General features: G+C 39.6%; 2 protein-coding genes across 4 annotated transcripts in view; both read left to right on the forward strand.

The window, feature by feature from the left end:
- Positions 1-14,183, forward strand: part of fam13a (family with sequence similarity 13 member A) — a 60,404-nt gene extending 46,221 nt beyond the window's left edge. The window contains exons 21-24 of one of the 2 annotated variants that reach the window (XM_052083618.1): positions 9,686-9,832; positions 11,765-11,955; positions 12,120-12,221; positions 12,366-14,183. In XM_052083618.1, the coding sequence (XP_051939578.1) occupies positions 9,686-9,832; positions 11,765-11,955; positions 12,120-12,221; positions 12,366-12,489 (564 nt within the window). In that variant the 3' untranslated portion in view covers positions 12,490-14,183. The remainder of the gene's footprint in view (positions 1-9,685; positions 9,833-11,764; positions 11,956-12,119; positions 12,222-12,365) is intronic. The other variant, XM_052083619.1, reaches the window with a different exon arrangement.
- Positions 1-17,675, forward strand: part of LOC127612834 (protein phosphatase 1K, mitochondrial-like) — a 47,344-nt gene that overhangs the window by 8,828 nt on the left and 20,841 nt on the right. Inside the window, exon 1 of one of the 2 annotated variants that reach the window (XM_052083660.1) lies at positions 16,618-16,783. The exons of the other annotated variant lie outside the window; for it this stretch is intronic. The gene's annotated coding sequence lies outside the window, so the exon portion shown is untranslated. Of the gene's footprint in view, positions 1-16,617; positions 16,784-17,675 lie in introns of those variants that run through there. 2 annotated transcript variants of the gene reach the window in all.

Genomic DNA, 17,675 nt, shown 5'->3' on the forward strand with positions numbered 1-17,675 from the left:
TACAGTACGTTTTAAAAAGAACCAACACGACAGCTCGTTTGTTTTCTGTCGTTTTGCTCCGCTGCAGAAACTGCTGTGTGAAGCGGCTTTGTACGTGTGAACGCTCCACACAATTTGCTGCGGTGCAAAATATATCGCAACAAAATATATCGTTGCAGCGCCGGAGCAAATGTGTGCCGTGTGAACGGCCCTTTAGTCAATCAGTTCCTACAACAGCAAATCGCAACCGGCCCCTTGCTAGGTTCTGATAACCTTCAATCTTGGCTCCAGCCTCCCTGTATGGAGTTTGCATGTTCTCCCCGGGCCTGTGTGGGTTTTCTCCAGGTACTCTGGTTTCCTCCCACATTCCAAAAACATGCATGAAAGAATAATAGAACACTCTAAATTGTCCCTAGGTGTGAGTGTCAGTATGGATGGTTGTTCATCCATGCATGTCCTTTTAGAACAGCTTTTCACATGGCTACACTGTAAAAATGAACTTTTGGTTTGAAAAAAAAAGATGTCTACATTACAGATTGTGCAGGACAACTGCGTCTTTGTCAGTGGCTAAGTACCCACTCGTTGATGAGTACTTAAGAATGCAATGGACAGTAATTAGGGTGTGACACATATTTGGTTTCTGGGGGGGGGGGGGGGGGGGGGGGGGACAAAGTGGAGACTCGCTTCGTTGACGCAAAGTTTCACATCAAGGTGAGGGGCCTGAAATTAGCGTCTTGTAGCCCGTGAGTGTGAGACCCCTGTATTAAATTAAGAAACATTTCACATCTTTTTGGAAAGGCAGGTTGGAAATATAGGTTGTTATTTCAGTATTATTGGATGACTACATTGATAAACTACAACTTGAGCCCTTCTGACAGTTTCGTGGTATATTGGTTTCAATGGCAGCACTGTTAAATGCTGGATGCGGAAGGGAGCCGGTCACCTTGTTGAAGTGAAGTTGTAGTCTTGGAAGTAGGAAAAATGGACAAACATAAATATGGAATAGCTTTGACAATATCCCAAACTGTAATAACCGAAGCAGAGCATTGCATACACAGTGTAGGTGTTTTATTTGTTTTAATTTCTTTGATTGATAAATTAATAACTAAAGTGTTTTGAAATGTTGTTACAATACTTTATGTAGTTTAGGGATTTGTGTGAATTTCTGATTATGTTATATGAAACGTTAAAGTGAGAAGACCATGAAAGGGTTAATCATGTTTAAGTAGAGTTTTCGCTCCGAAGTTGCTGCTCTGCCCATCCCCCCGCTCTCCCCCCTCGCATCAATTAAGAGCGGTTGGCTTCAAAGGCTGGAGGAGCGTTGTCTTCACACGATACTTTTCGGCGCACTCAAGCCATTTATATTTCTATACCGGGACAACCAACACCATTTGGCTTTTTGACGACATGGAGAAAACACGGAGAAGACTGTTGTTACAATACTTTATGTAGTTTAAGAATTTGTGTGAATTTCTGATTATGTTATATGAAACGTTAAAGTGAGAAGACCATGAAAGGGTTAATCATGTTTAAGTAGAGTTTTCGCTCCGAAGTTGCTGCTCTGCCCATCCCCCCACTCTGCCCATCCCCCCACTCTCCCCCTCGCATCAATTAAGAAGCGGTTGGCTTCAAAGGCTGGAGGAGCGTTGTCTTCGCGCGATACTTTTCGGCGCACTCCAGCCATTTATATTTCTATACCGGGACAACCAACACCATTTGGCTTTTTAACGACATGGAGAAAACACGGAGAAGACTCGCCCCTAACCGGGAGCACCACCGTCAGAATGAGAATGCTCAGGTAAGTAATCATCCTTTCTTTGTCGAGAGACGGGTACCCGCGAATACGAGTGTCGTCGTAACAATCTGCGTACTGAGCACCGAAGGACTTGTTACTCGCGGCGTACTGTAAACTCTAGGCCGTCAATTGGTTTTAATTTAAAGCTGCTTTATGTAGTTTTTTTCTACACGAAGAAACAATGGCAAACTACGAACACAGCAATTTAGGAACAACGCACATGGCTTGCGCTCAGGCGGTTACGGCAAGGCCGCGTCGCGTTGAATTTATGTGGTTTATATTTCGGCAAAAATGAGACAGAAATTGTTAGTTTCTGTACTCATACCGAATTGAAATAAGTAGACAAATGAACCAGTGCTCTGGCTCGCTGTATTATATTAAACTAGACATGTTTAGTCTAGCCAGAAACCATTTTTTCTCGAGAAAAATGTATTTTTTAAATTAAATACCGAATGAATGAGGCGGATTGCAGGCCAACGCGAGCTGCTTTACTGTGTTTTTAAATGCCAGTTGCTTAATTTCACAGAGCATCCGAAGCGTGTATCCAACATGAGTTTTATCATCACAGGTTCAAATACTACTCTGTACCATTTTATTTATTACTATCGTATTTTGAGTTAATTTACATAATCATATTCATTTTACTCTTTTTTTCTGCCTGTCAACTACAATGTCCATCGATTTTTGCCCAGTTTTTAATTTAATAAATTATATTATTTGTCTCTTTTCCATGAGACTAGAAAATGCATGCTGATTAACTCATACTTTGTTTTATTAATGGAGGTTTTAGTTCCATCTGGTCTACTTTCCATCCTGTGAAAATGTGTGACGACAAAACATTGTCGTATTTTCATGAATGCAAGTTGGAAGACAAGTGTTGAAAACATTGGCAAAGACAGATAAACTTTGTACAGAATTGCCGAGATCTAGCATAAAACTCTTTTTCACCATCTCAGTTGTCTACAAAATTAACAATTTTCCCTGTTTTTCCCTCTTCTGCCCTGATGTGTAGGCTCAAATGCGTAAAGCCCAACCATCAGGGCAACATACACCTCTTCTCAAAGAGAGGCCTGGTGCTGAGACTCATTCCGGAGCCTTCTCCACAAGGTCAACACCACCATCATCATCATCAGAGGAGTCTGTGTCATCCGCCCAAAGTGGAGATGACCACAAACCAGCATTCAGTGAAGGGAGGGGGTCCCGGTCGTCCAACAGCAGTGGATCAGAAAAGGACCACATTGATTTGCATGAAGCTAAGGCCCTCAAGGCAAAATGTAAATCAAAACAAAAAGGTATGAAATCGAAAGGAACAGAGAAGTTAAATGATGGCCAAAAAAGGAACTACCACCAATCTTCGTGGATGTGACACGTGCCTCAGAAAATACGCACAAGAGAGCAAGGCCAAAAACCCAGAACTGTTGAGGTCAACAAAATTAAGGAAGCATGTTGCTACCTTATGTCAGCTTCTCGACCTGAACAATCAGGAACTCGAGCAAGTTGCTCGTTTTATGGGACACGACATTAGAGTCCATTGTGAGTTTTATCGGCAGACCGATAAAACTTTCCAAGTGGCCAAGATTGCCAAACTACTGTTTGCGATGGAACGTGGGACAGAGTCGCTGAAGGGAAAGAGTCTGCAAACCCTGGACTCTGTTATCACTGGTATGTAAATTAATATATTTTTAAAGTCATCCCCTTCCATTTATTCTTTTCTCCCTCTGTCTTTGTTTCCACGACAGTGTGCATGTCTTTATCGGCATATTTTCTTTTACCTTCATATTTTAGTGTAAAATTATGTTTTCTGATTTCTGACTGTGAATATTTCAAAAGGAAGAGCACATGCAGCCACCTCAACCAAAGGTCTGAAAAGTGGCAAAAAGAGAAGACCAGATCCAGGGAGACGACAGGAAGCTCAAGATGGTATGTAATAAAAATAACATTAGTAGTCATAGCAGGAAGAGGGATGCCAATATATGCTCTAGAGTTCATGCTTGGAATTAATATAGAAACCTTGAATCATTTCAAATTAATCACATTCAAACGTTAGCCCTAATGTTGACCAAATGACCTACTTCTAAGTTACAACAATTTTTAGTTAGACACCAATTGATCCCAGTTGCCTCTGCCTCTGGCACCTTTAACCAGAACCTTTTTTTCAATGATAACAATAAGCAAACAAAAGCACGCACATATGTATGTCGAGTTATTTGGGGGGATGTTGCAGCAACTTGACAGGCAGCTGCCTCTCACTATCCTCACACGTGTGCTGTTCTGACACACATCTGTCCTGTGGATTAAAAGTAACGAACAATGATCAAAGACAGAACTTTTAATCAAACGGAGTTAGTGATAACATGCGATCGATACCGTTCTAATACCGTTAAACTACTACTGATTAAAGCTGGTTAGCCTGTCGACCTCACAGTGCAAAGGTGCAGGGTTCAATTCCGGTCCTAGTCTTCCTATGTGGCGTTTGCTTATTTTTCCCACCACATACCTGCGTGGTCTTACTCCAAGTACTTCGGTTTCCTCCCACATTCCCATAACATGCATGGCTGATTGAACACTCTAAATTGTCCCCAGGTGTGAGTTTGAGATGGTTGTCTCTGTGTGCCCTGCAATTGGCTGGCAACTTGTTCAGGGTGTCCCCCGCTGACCTCCCAAAGACAGCTGGGATAGGCTCCAGCATGCCCTGCGACTCTTGTGAAGATAAAGCGGATTGGAAAATGGATGGATGTTTAGTAATTCCTTCACCTTGACAGCTCTCATTTTCTCTGTGTCCAGACCATTTGCATTAATGAGAAAACCCTTTCATTCTCGGAGCAAGAGTGAATGTCTTCCATCCATATTTACATGGTGTAAATGTCATCTTTCACAGAATGAGAAGTGCCACATTCAGCTGTAGCAACGAGATCTGATGATGAAGATGATGGAGGCGGTAACAGTACCAACTTGGACACTGAAAACACAGGTAATGCTTTCAGTTTGACTTGGACCATCTGTCACTGCACCATTGCTATGTTTCTGAGATGTAAGGAATTTCATTTGAGTACATCATCTTGCTCCAAGGCACCTACAAAAGGCCACCGAAGATGCAGTCAATTAAAGAAAGAAATTATGCTGATGACGCTGATGACGACATGAGTGATGTTTCTGGCAGTGAATATGGCGGTAATGATTTTTTGTCCGACTTGAATCCTCTTTTGCTGTATTATTGGCATATTTCTGAGATGCATGTGGAAAGAACTTTGATTCTATCAAAACATTATTTTATAGATGGAGGGGTGTGCCATAAGACAGTTAAGAAGACTGTCAAGAAAAAAAAGACAATGTTGGGAAGACATGGATTGGGTGAGTCTCTAACATTGGCACAAGTGACATGTTACAGACCTGGCATTAGTACGATTTTTTTTCTTACTCTAAGTCAGGGGCCTCGGTAGATGTTAAGTGGGCCGAGCCATTAAAATTATACCGTACTCTGCTATAAAGAAGCACAAGAACATTCGGAAATGTAGAAATTTAATGAACATATCTTTTTACAAAACATTTCATGAAGCACCTTAGATTTCCTTAGACAAATGTGCGATTGACTTTTATCATTCACATATATGCATCGCAACTGATTGTACAAGGGCACTAAACAAGTAATTGGTGTTGAAAAATACAGTGATGCGCTTTTAGATTAAAGGAGATTTGTGAAGAAAGGAATTTTTAAGCCTTGTGCATATAAATTATAAATTTAATCCCTGCCTATACCTTACAAACTAAAGAGAGTGCCATTAAATGTGTAAAGAATAATGAATTAAAATGTCCTTGATAGCATCTGCTGTTTTGGGTCCGTCCGTCTCAGTGACAGACTTAGACTGCTGTTGTCTTCTTCTCAAAACAATGTGTCTTTCTACTCTGATCAAAACGGTGTGTCCCCTAGCGGATACTCCATGAATTGCATGTTATTCAAAATTTTCGTTCCATGTCTTTTCTGCATTTTTTTCACTTTTAAATGATCCTGCGGGCCTGATCAAACCTGCTTGTCGGACGGTAACGGCCCGCCGGCCGTATGTTTGACACCCCCACTCCAAGTCCTGATTGTTTTTTGTACATTCCAATATATCAGGAATTACAAATGTGTATCATCAAAGCATATTCACCCAAAGTATATTATTATTATTTACAGTCTATGACGCATCTTTCACACATGGCCAAGAACAACCATCAACATCAGGGAGCGCCACCAAACGAAAGAGGATTGCAACACTTACACATGACGACGATGATGTTGAAGACAGCGGTGAGTCAGTGCATCGTCAACACAACTCAAAGTTTCATTACCATTATACTAACATGCCAACTTTCTTAGATGAAGAGGACAAAAAGACTGGACACAGATCTCTTGGGAAGAAGAAGACAGCAGTTCGAAAAGAACATAGTGAAGTTGGTAAGATGAATTTCTGTTGGATAGATCCGTATAACAATTTAAGAAACTCAAACAGCACAAGTCACTGTGACTTGCAGATGTAAAGACGAGTCGTTGAAGTGGTCTACTCAGTTGTAAAATTGTCTTCAATTTCTATTGTATAGCAATTTCTCTTACAGGGTTATGATATAATTTGGTTACAGTAACACACTGATTGTAATTGAATCCAATTAAAAAAAAATCTGACCAAAGAGAGATACAGTCGAACCTCTCAACAACGAAATCATGTTTGCAGCCAGAAATATTCACATTCACACCATCACTGAGCAGGAACTGATCCCACACAAGTCATGCGAGTATACCACTACACCACAGGTGTCAAAGTCAAGGCCCAGGGGCCGGATTTGGCCTGCCACATCATTTTATGTGGCCTGCAAAAGCAAATAAAGCATGTCGAATTCCATGAGGCTTGCTAAAGTCTGAACCAAAATCTCAAAATGTCATATGAAGTCCACAAGAACAATCGTTTTACTTCTGATTTTAAAAGTAGTTATCCATCAATATGTTATGAGTGGTGTATGTAATGTGGAGGTGATTAAATATGTATATGGTCTCCCAAAATTCATAATGGCCCTCCAAGGGAAACCATAACTACAATGTGGCCCGTGCCAAAAATGAGTTGGTCACTCCTGCAATACACCATCAGCAACCAGAAGTTACATATTTGGTATCTGACATTTGAATGGATTGTAAAATAATGCATTTCACTGCAAACAAGGAAAACTGGTAATGCATACCGTTGTAGATAATATTCACCACATATGTTGCTCTGAAATCGGCACAGTGGTTCAGGCTTTGATTGTAGCTTCGAAACATGAATGTCAACAGTGCCGCTGGATTACCATTTATCGCGGCCTCTGTGTGTCATGGATTTTTTCAAACATATTCATTAAAAAAAAGTGAAAATGCTGCAAAAGGTCCTCAAGAGGCAGTAAAAATAATCAAAACAACAGCGAGTCACATAGAGCAACATATACAGGACTGTGTTTACTGTATTTCGTTATTTATACACTAACCTAACCTAACTTATACATGTTTAAATATATTAGTATATAGCATTAAGTACTGTTAATTACTACAAACATGCATGTATACCAGTACATTTGGCCTTATAAATATTTATACTCATACACATGTTCATATACCTATATGGAGGGTGGGGGGGTTTTGCTACTTAGCGGATCACTGTACTTGCAAAGACTGTTTTTTTCTGCATGTTCTTCACAATAGAAGGCTTCAGAAATAGAAAACAAAAGTTTGGGGCATGCTGGAGCCTATCCTAGCCGTCATTGGGCTGTAGTCAGAGTACACCCTTTAGTGGTTGCCACCCAATTGGGGGGCCCACATAGATAAACAAGTCATTAAAGGCGGAGACTAGGCAAAAAACCCCACATTAATTTTAAGGATATTGAAAAATATTAAATAATGTAAAGAGCATAACACTCATGAATCATGCCTTGAGGGAAATTGCTGCTGAGGTGTTTTTAAGTCAACAAAGTTGCTTTAAACTAGATGCCTAAAACATGTTTTGAATCAATGCATTTTTGATAGTTTTTATTCTGGTCCTGTTATCAGTCAAGGCAGCGTTCAGATTTTAATACAACTTCAAGAATGTCTGTTTATATTCAACTAAACCACTAATAACCCTCTTTTTTTCCCTCCAGAATTGGAAACTAAAAAAAGGAAGAGACCCGGACTCCAAAGGAAAGAGCAGCAATTGATCGACACCTTTCAAAATTTGTTGCATTAAAGAAAGTTCCAAGGAAAGATGACTGCGTTAAGTGTCGTAGTCAAGCATCGCCAGACCTTGAAGACCGCACATGGAGAGATATTCCACAATGAAATTATTAAAAGATATGTAATTGGGAAAAAAGCTTGAAGATGAAAGATGAGAGAGGGAGAGACATAGGGGGGAGATAGATGAAGGGAGAGAGGGAATGGGATGAGAGAGAGGGGAGAAAAGGAATAGAGTTTGAAAGCACAGTTATTTGGTAGGGTATATGTGGGTTCATGTGTCAGGTTGTGGCGCAGCAAGTTTTTTTAGTGTGCGTTTTGAAGGTTGAAGTTTTTCAGGTGTTCTTGTAAGTTTTGAATAAGAGTACTTTTGTTTGTCAAAAATAAATCAAAGTCAAGTCAGCTTTTATTGTCAAATATGCTCTCTGTGTAATGTACAGCACAGATTAAAATACTTTCCTCTCTCAGCCACAGTGCAAACATGTGGCGTATTGAACACACAAATATCAGAACTAAATAAAACTAAATAAATGACAGTACCCTGTTAATGGTGATAAACTGTTTAAAAATAATATATCTGATTATAAATTTACATCATTAAATGTTTAGTAAGGTGAACGGCACCTAATCTACTTCAAAATCATTAAGAACGCATGGCCAGTGCCCGGTCCTCACTTATCTAGTTAAAAACTTTTTCTTAACCTTTGGTGTTTTATTTAATCTAAAGGAATGTATTGCCTAAGGGCGCCCTCCTGTGTCTAGAAATGTGTCTTTTTCATTTCTTTTTCAAGCAGAAAGGGTGGTCCTCGCTTTGTAGGCCTTTTTACTCGGTCCTCACTGTGCAGCAAGTGCAGGAATGTGTGTGTGCGCGTGTGCGTGTGCGTGTGTGTGTGTGTGTGCGTGTGTATTTTTTTCATGTATTTCCTCATACAAGAAGAAAGAACTTGATGGTGTAGTGGAGCATGCTTTAGAGATGGACATTCGAAGAAATGACCTTAAGATAGATGGTGAAAAAAATTAATGATGAAAGCATTTTATTTTTCAGTGTTCTTTGGATTTCCTTTTAAATTTTATTCTAGTGTTGCTTTTTTTTATTTTATTCATGTATTTTTTAATTTTTTTTTTTTAATTTAAAGTGTCATTTTTTTCCCTTTGTTACCTTTTGACTGTAATATTGTAAATTCAATTTAAGTTGGTAATATTGTATTTATTCTTTGAGTTAAGAAAATGTAAGCTATCGAAATAACACTGTTTTTTGATTATGATTTATTTTCAATTATTTTTGCTTTATTTTTATTTGCACATGTTTATGTGTATTTTATTTTGATTTATTTTTTCATTCGTTTTACTTTTGATATACAATTGATTAATATTGTATTTAATTATTTTTGTATGTCATTTTTTTCTGTATATTTATAAATATTTTCATTTTCCACTTTTGGACAATGCAGCCTTTTACTTTTTTTTGGGGCGGGGGGCTGGCGATGGGGTTACCAAAATAACAGTTCCCCATCAGACTGAAGATAACAAAGCAGAAAGTACAGGACCTTCTCTCAGTAGCTGACCATGAATGACCAACTGATGCGCTAACTTCTCTGCCTTGGAGAACCCGACTCCCTCTGTTCCATTTCCACCAAGCCCCCATGAAACTGTCGGCATGGTATTGTTTGCGATGCTAACGCAAAACATGTCCGTCTGGCCAGTGCGGCGGCGGCGGCGCTGTAACCTCCACGCCGGCTAACGGCTACTTCTCGACGTCACCGCAGGGCTCGCCCTCCAGCAAGCGCCGAGGCCCCCTGCTGCAGCCCATTATCGAGGGCGTAACCGCGCTTTTCTTCGACGACGTCAAGGTGAAGGGGCTGATGCTGCATTCAGCTGCTTACGTAATCAGTCAACCCCCTCCCGCACTCCTTCCATTGATTTCTTTTTTTTTTAAACCTTTTATTTATTTGTTTATTTATTGACTACCCTCAGGGGTGGGCAAGATATGGCCCGAGGGCCACACAAGGCCCGCTCTACTCTTCACTCCGGCCCGTTGAGCATTGATGCATCTTTTTTTTCTCATAAAATTGGGTTCTTCAAATGTATCTATTTATTTTTGGTGAATTATTACGTTAATTCTGAATACAATGCAAAATTGGCGTTTGTTGTTTGATGAAACTCAACCAATATATCATCAAATTGAAAATGTGACTATGTTGTTCTATTTTACTAAATTTGTTAAATTTTTCACGTTTGTGTTTTCATTCGATTTTAAAAATCAAATGTGGCCCTTGAGCTCTCAAGTTTGCCCACTCCTGCCATAAACGTCCCGCATCGTGGCTGCCTGTTGATTGGACAGCTGCCCGCTGTTTTCTTGTTGAATCAGTAGCTTGTGGTTGGTTTTTAGGTTTGTTGTCGCCATGGTTGCTTTTGAGAAATTTTACTAACATGGTTCTCACAAAATGCTCAACATAAATCGTATAAAGATGTAACAAGTATACATTGGTTGACCTCCACCATGGCAAAACCTCTCAATGCATTTGTGTCTTCTTTGAGAAGGTTTAATTTTATTTTGGTGTTTGTGTATTCCTGACATCGAGGTTTTTGCTGTGGAGCATGAATTTATTGTTACTTTCATTTTCCATTTTTTTATATGATGTAGTACAGACGTGCACCTGGACAGATCATGTTTTGAATATGATTCTACTAACTAACAGTTGGAGTCTGAATGAGGGGTAAGAAAAGGTGTTTATGATTGTTAACCACTAACCCAAAGCATACCCGGTCTGGGTCTGATGAGACCACTCTTGACTGATGTTGAGCAATCTCAGACAGCTTTGCCCTGACACAGCCAGTCTTGGCTTGATTCAATCAGTCAATGCAACGTCTTGAGTAGCCTTTACCCAACTTTATTTATAACGACCCGACTTGAAAATGCCTGACTCTGTCTCAGTCTGACTTGACCAATCACGGCTTGTCTGTCTCAACCTGACTCGGCCAGTTTTGAGGAGTCAACCTTACGCGAGCGCTCGCAACCTGACTTGACCACTCAAGACTAATCTTACACAGTCACAGCCAGTCTCAAATGGACCCTACCTGTCTCAAGCAGTCTCATTCTGACTCGACCAATCACTGCCCAATTTTATCTGTCTCAACGTAATTTGACCTGTTACAACCAATTTGAACTTGACTTGGACAATCACAGCCACGGTCAGTTACGAGCACTCTCAAACCGCCTCAACCTGACTTGACCAGTTTCCGCCTGAATCGTTTAGTCTCATCCTGACTCAACTAATTGCAGCCAGTCTCATCCTGACTCGATCGGCAACTGAGACTTGACCGGTCACAGACGGTTTCTCACCCTGTCCCCTAACTTGGCCTGTTATGGTGAGTCTTGAGCAGTATGGACCAGTCTTCGCCTGACTTGACCAGTTACTGCTGATCATAAACGGTCTGCAGCGATCTCAGGTCATCTCAACCTGACCTGACCAGTCTCAAACAGTACCAGTCTCAAGTGGTTTCAACATGACTTGACCAGTCTCAGCCTCAGCCGTCCAGTGTTATCCTGACTCAACTAGTCATGCCCAGTCTCAACCTGACTGGATCAATCACTTAGACTTAAGTCTCAACCGGACTCAACCAGTCACGGCTAGTCGCAATCAGTCTCAACCTGTTGCTGCCAATCACAGCCTAACTTGATCAGTCGTGTCGATTCCCAGCCCGTCTCGCCCTGTCTGGGACAGCCTCCACAAGTCACGGCCAGTCTGAAACCCCATTTCAAGCTCACTTTCCCCACGCAGGAGGAAGAGGAAGGCTCGGAGGACGACGGTGACGCCAAGCTGCAGTTCTCTGTGACTACTCGTCCCGACCTGAACGTGTTCAGTTTCTTGGGTCACGAGGACGTGGACGGATTCATTTCCCCAGTTGACGAACTGACGCCCTCCAAGAACGTCACAGACATGAGGCTGTCCAACCTGCACTCTGCCACCACGTAAGCTTTTAATAACGGCAGGATACGATTCACCACAAAATACGCCACTCGCAAAAAGTCTGCGACATGGCGTTTTGCGGGTGGAATTCAGGATCTAAACTTGCACCGATTAGTCGTGTAATTCAGATTGCTTTTCATACGTGATTTTTGTCATTAACTTGTAGACAAGAGCTAGTGGAGCAACTCCAGGAGACCCGAGAGGAGAAGAAACAAATCCGCAAGACTCTCAAAGAGTTTGAGGAGCAGTTCTTTCGACAAAATGGGAGGTAAGAACAGGTTTGCAATCAAAGGATGGAAAAGTTCAAAATTTGATTTGATGCATTTGGAGGTCTGGAAAAAGCATTGTCTTCCAAAGCGCAGACTATTTAAATAAAATCAAAACCCAGATAACTGTGGTCATGTTTTCTCAGGAACGTTCAAAAGGAGGACCGCTCGCCTCTCGCCACCGAGTACAATGAGTACAAGCATGTCAAAGCCAAATTGAAGCTACTGGAGGTCCTCATCAGCAAAAGAGAGCCCACCAAGTTCATCTGAGCAAAAAAACACACCGAATTAAAGACTTCAGTGTCATGATGGTTTGTCCGGTGGTTGGTGGTAGCGTAGAACCTTAAATCTACACCCCCCTGAAAAAAAAAATCACGCTTGTAATGTCTACTAATTTGTGTCCGTTTGTACCACAACGACAACCTTTCTCACATTTTGCCATAGAAGTCTTAAAAAAAATTATGTGGACGACATGCTATTTAAAAAAAAAAAAAAGATGGTGCGCGATATTTTTGTATGGAGACTTTATATTTGTTGGAGATTTAACATGTGACATGACCTCTGTAAAAGATTGTTTGCGAGTAGCTAAAAGATTGTTTTGTTAGTATTATGGGCCACCCGTAAAAATAGAAAAAACAAAATGATATGGATGTGAGTATAAAGTCACAGAATTGCTGTAATCAGTTGCAAGACCTAAATAAATATTCTGCAGGGTTTTAGTAAGAGACAAAAACAAATTTTGCAAATGGTGTGAGAAACTGGAATTTTGCTGGGGGGAAAAAAGATCAAACTGTATAATGAGGAATTTTGTTATTCAAAATAATAATAAATAGAAACAAAGCTGTAATACTGCAAGCCATAATTGTATTTTTGCACAAATAAGTTCAGAATTTTACAAGGAAAAGAACAAAATAACATGAAACTTTATGAGAGACAAATTTTAATGAGCTCATTGGAGGCAGAAAATACCGGTAATTGTCTTTTTCATACCCAAAAAATGTAAAATAGAGGTAAGGTGTGCGGCCGAAATAGTTTTTTGGGGTTAAAAATGATTTTATAAGAACACAAATGTTGATTATTCCACACCTTTTTTTAATGTAAAAAAACATGGCTTCATTCTTCCAGCTATTTTAACAGTTCTTCCATAACTTTTTTTTCTTGTTTCATTGAATTATGACTTTATTTTGACTCCAGACTGCCCACGACTTATTTTTTCCTCTCACATTACAGTGTTAAAACTGTGGCATAATAATCATTGATAATTTTTTTTATGGTAAAATCAAGATGTTATACATTAGCTCATTTTATGACTTTTTCCTCACAAAATAGCAACTTCATTCTTGTACTATTACTTTATTCCCGCAAAATTATTCTTTGTCTGGATTTGACTTTGTCCTGCAAATTCAGACTTTATTCTCTATCTGTTGAAAGGCATGTTTCTGTTTTTTTTAAAAATCTGAAATAGAAAAAAAGTCCTTACCGTTACGATAAAAAGGAGGGGAAAAAAATCAAACTGAAAAATTGGGCACTATTTTTATTGGCTACCTTCTGTCATTTTTTTAACGTGGTCCATAATACTTGCATGTAGAATAACCCAAAGACTCACAACGTGTATTTCGTGATCACTGGTAAAATCAGACTTAGCATGTTTGTTTTTTTTTACTTTAGTCCTTGAGTGTGCGAGAGTTGTGTTAAAAAATATAATAATAATGATAGTAATAAATGTCAATATTTTCCCTCCTTCTGTAAATCTGAACGATGTATGCATATGTTCACGTTTCTGTGAACACATACATTTCTGTTTTTCTTTTTCAGAAATGGTTACAGATAAGTTAATCAGAGTGAATATTGGTTTTTATTCAACACAAGCACTGGCGAGACTTCGCACATTGAGAGTGTGTACATTTTAGTACATAAACTATTTGTATTTTGTACATAAGAATGTAAAAAGATATTTTTACTGACTCTTTGGTCTCTGTGGCTTTTTTTTGTCTGGAGTACCTTTTTGTGTTTTGAAACATTGAAAGCACACCACAGAAAAAGTGAAAATTGCCCGAAGATGCCATAATTTTGTGGCAAAACACGATGTTACTATGGTCATATTAAATGATGCCCCTCCCCTCACTTCAGCATAGTTCTTTGTCACAATTGCGCCGCAAGATGGCGCCAAAGCGATACTTTATTAGATTTAATAATTTTGACAATAATTTAAGGCAAACCAAATTTTGTTTTTGCTTGACAAAACCCCCCAGAAGGTGTTAGTTTTAGATTTTTTTAGAAAATAGAAATTCTATTTTCATCAGATTTTTTTCATGTAAACTGCATGTTTTTTTTCTCATTAAAACAATGTACATTATGTACAGAACACAGATAAAGCCCTCGGATAATAATATTTATTGAATATATTAGAGGTTCATGTTCGTCTGTGGCTTTATGATAATATATCTACTAAATGCAATTGACACTGGAGTAAACATAATTTAGGTCCGCCTTTTTTCCCCCAAACTACAAGCACATCTTGTGTGTTAGATCAGGGGTGTCCAAACTTTTTGCCAAGGGGGCCAGATTTTATGTGGTAAAATGTCGGGGGGCCGACCTTGGCTGACATTCTTTACATTGAACAACAATATTGTTCAACAAATTTTAGTAAGCCAGTCTGTTTCACATTTCCATTTTTATTTTAATTTCAACAATCTTAAGAATTTCTTTTGGTTCATTTGAAACAGGTATATCACATGCAACTGCTTATTCACTTGACTTTTTCTTAAACAGAAGTCTCCTGAGTGCAAATTGATTGATTTGAAACATAAAATGTATCACCATGACTTTTCAATAGTCACAAAACCTTTGACTCGAACAACAAGGAAATGAACAAGCAATACACATATCCACAACTGCAAGGATCATTTGAAATATGACATATCAGTCAATATAAACACGGAGTGATGTCTTGTTAACTCGTGAGTGATGCCCTCTAGTGTCTAAATGCTATTACTCATTTAGCCACTAGAGGGAAGCAGTACTCTATGAAACATCACTCACCAGTCTACGAGACCTCAGTCAATGCAACACGTGTTCCATTGCGCCCAACCTGCGGGCCAGACGGCACTGATTTTATGACAGGGGCCGAGGGCCGGATGAAATTCCACCGCGGGCCGGATTTGGCCCGCGGGCCGGACTTTGGACATGCCTGTGTTAGATGAAACAAAAATTGTGTTTTTACATCAAATCGCAATGATCGTACATGGCATTAAAGCCCAAACTAATTCCATCAGTGAAAGATCGTGTGACGCAATGGGATGAGGTTGACATTTTGACCTCTAATCCACTCACAACTCGTGACACTGCACAGTATAATGCCAAACCGCTTTTGTTTATTTTATACAAGCAGAAGAATGAAGTGTTGTATGCTTATAAAATAAAACCAAGGGTAAACAAAACCAATGCTTGTTTTTATCGGACCACCCATTTATGTAGTTGTGAGCTTGACAACACAGATGTTTAGCTCTACTAAATAACTAACAATTACATTGCAATGCTTGTGGGTAGACAACATTTTTTCGCCAAGATGCCCGCGCGATCGTAGTGAGCCACTGCCTGAGCGGCGCAGTGGCGGCGCGCAGCGGCGCGGTGAAGTAGGTACGTTTTGAAAAGGGACAGACGGTAGGACAGACCGCGTGCGGGACGACGCGCAATATATATATAGATATTAAAGGTGTTGACACCCAATGGTGATGCTGGGCTGAAGTCTTGCGAGGAACGAGGAAGTCTCATGATTGTGGCGTCAGTTACGTCATACAAAAGGAATCCTACGATTAACGGGAGGACGTGTTTTAAAACTGCAATTTTTTTACCCACCTGCCCCAATTTTGAATCAATATTTTTGTTTGTTTGGGGAGGGTTCACTCACTTTTGAAAACTAATTGATTTCTTATCAACAGCAGCTCCTTACCCTCGGATAATAATATTTATTGAATATATTAGAGGTTCATTTTCGTATGTGGCTTTACGATAATATATCTACTAAATGCGATTCGGATTGACACTGGAGTAAACATAATTTAGGTCCGCCTTTTTTTTCAAATCTTTATTGAACAGGTCAGAATACAATTCTCAGCAAATAGAAAACAAAACGAACGTGAAACCAATACATACACATTACAAACGTTTAAACAAAAAAGAAAAAAAGGAAGCCAGGGGATTTTTAGACAAAAAAAATCAAATAAGAAGCATAGAATTTAGCTCAGCCTCAGAGTTGTTTGCTCGGTGGCTGCTTACGTAATCCACTAATTTATGATTGGTTGTTTAAGCAGTCATCGGCACTCTTTTAAATCACCAATGAGTTTTCTTGTTCTATGGGCGTCCACGGAGGAGAAGAGATTTCTAGCCTTCCGATTGGCTAGCGGCACCCTATTACCTTGTTTAACAACATTGCGTTATGCAAGCTAGCAAGACAAGGGAGAGGAGTGTCGCTAGCCGCCGCGCGTAAACCATTCAACGGGACAACAAAATAAGCGTCTGAAGGGGAATAAAACAAGACTGATTTTTCAAAAACAAGTCTAAGGTAATATTGTTCTGTGGCATTCTATTTATTTTTTGTCCAATTCGTCGGAGCTAGCTCGTTGGTTAACTCGTGCTAACCACAAGAAAACATGCTAGCTACGCATTTGGACCGAAATGCATGGGACCGTCACATTTTTTGGCTCGCTTTCCTGTGCTAAATATGTGCTTCACTCCATACATTACATAACAACTGGAGAGCGTCCGAGATGTGAAAGGGGATACGGTACTATCAAACAGACAGCCAATGTTCGCCGAGGATTTGGTCACACGTACTCTTATTTGTGATGCACATATATAACGACAAATTACAGCACCGACGGATTTGCGTTGTTGTAGTGTGAGATGTGACCATTAAAACCGCACAAAGCACAATTGACTACAATAAATAAAAAGCTAAAAAGTATTTCACTATCTTGTGGTGAATGTATGTAATTGTAAACCCTTAGGGGGCGTAGGGCAGTTACAGTTACTCTGTGTTCAGGCCAAATGATTAAAACACTGCTTCGAGACCATCTTGTGGCATCTCATTGGCATCTATTTAAGTGATTTGGGAAGTTTAATTTTGACTAATTTGTTCTCATGGTTATCAGCAGCTACAAACCTTTTGGGGGCGAGGCTCAATTGCTCATGGGTTTTTGCTAAGGCTGCACAATCAAATTTGCATTGCAATGTAGTTGAATGCAATTTTCAAATTGCAACGGCTGCAATTTTGATTAAACAAAATTGCTACATTTTGGCTGGTCAGTCAGCTTTATTATGTGTTTAATTTATTTATTTATATTGTCTCCAAGTAAGCTTAGTGCTTTTCATTGTGAACAGTTAGGACTCCAAGTCAAATTGTAGGTCGGTTAACAACTCTAATTGAAGTAGAAAAATAAATCATCATTCATGGT

This window comes from Hippocampus zosterae, chromosome 13 (assembly GCF_025434085.1).
Source record: "Hippocampus zosterae strain Florida chromosome 13, ASM2543408v3, whole genome shotgun sequence".
In the NCBI taxonomy this organism is placed as follows: Eukaryota; Metazoa; Chordata; class Actinopteri; order Syngnathiformes; family Syngnathidae; genus Hippocampus; species Hippocampus zosterae.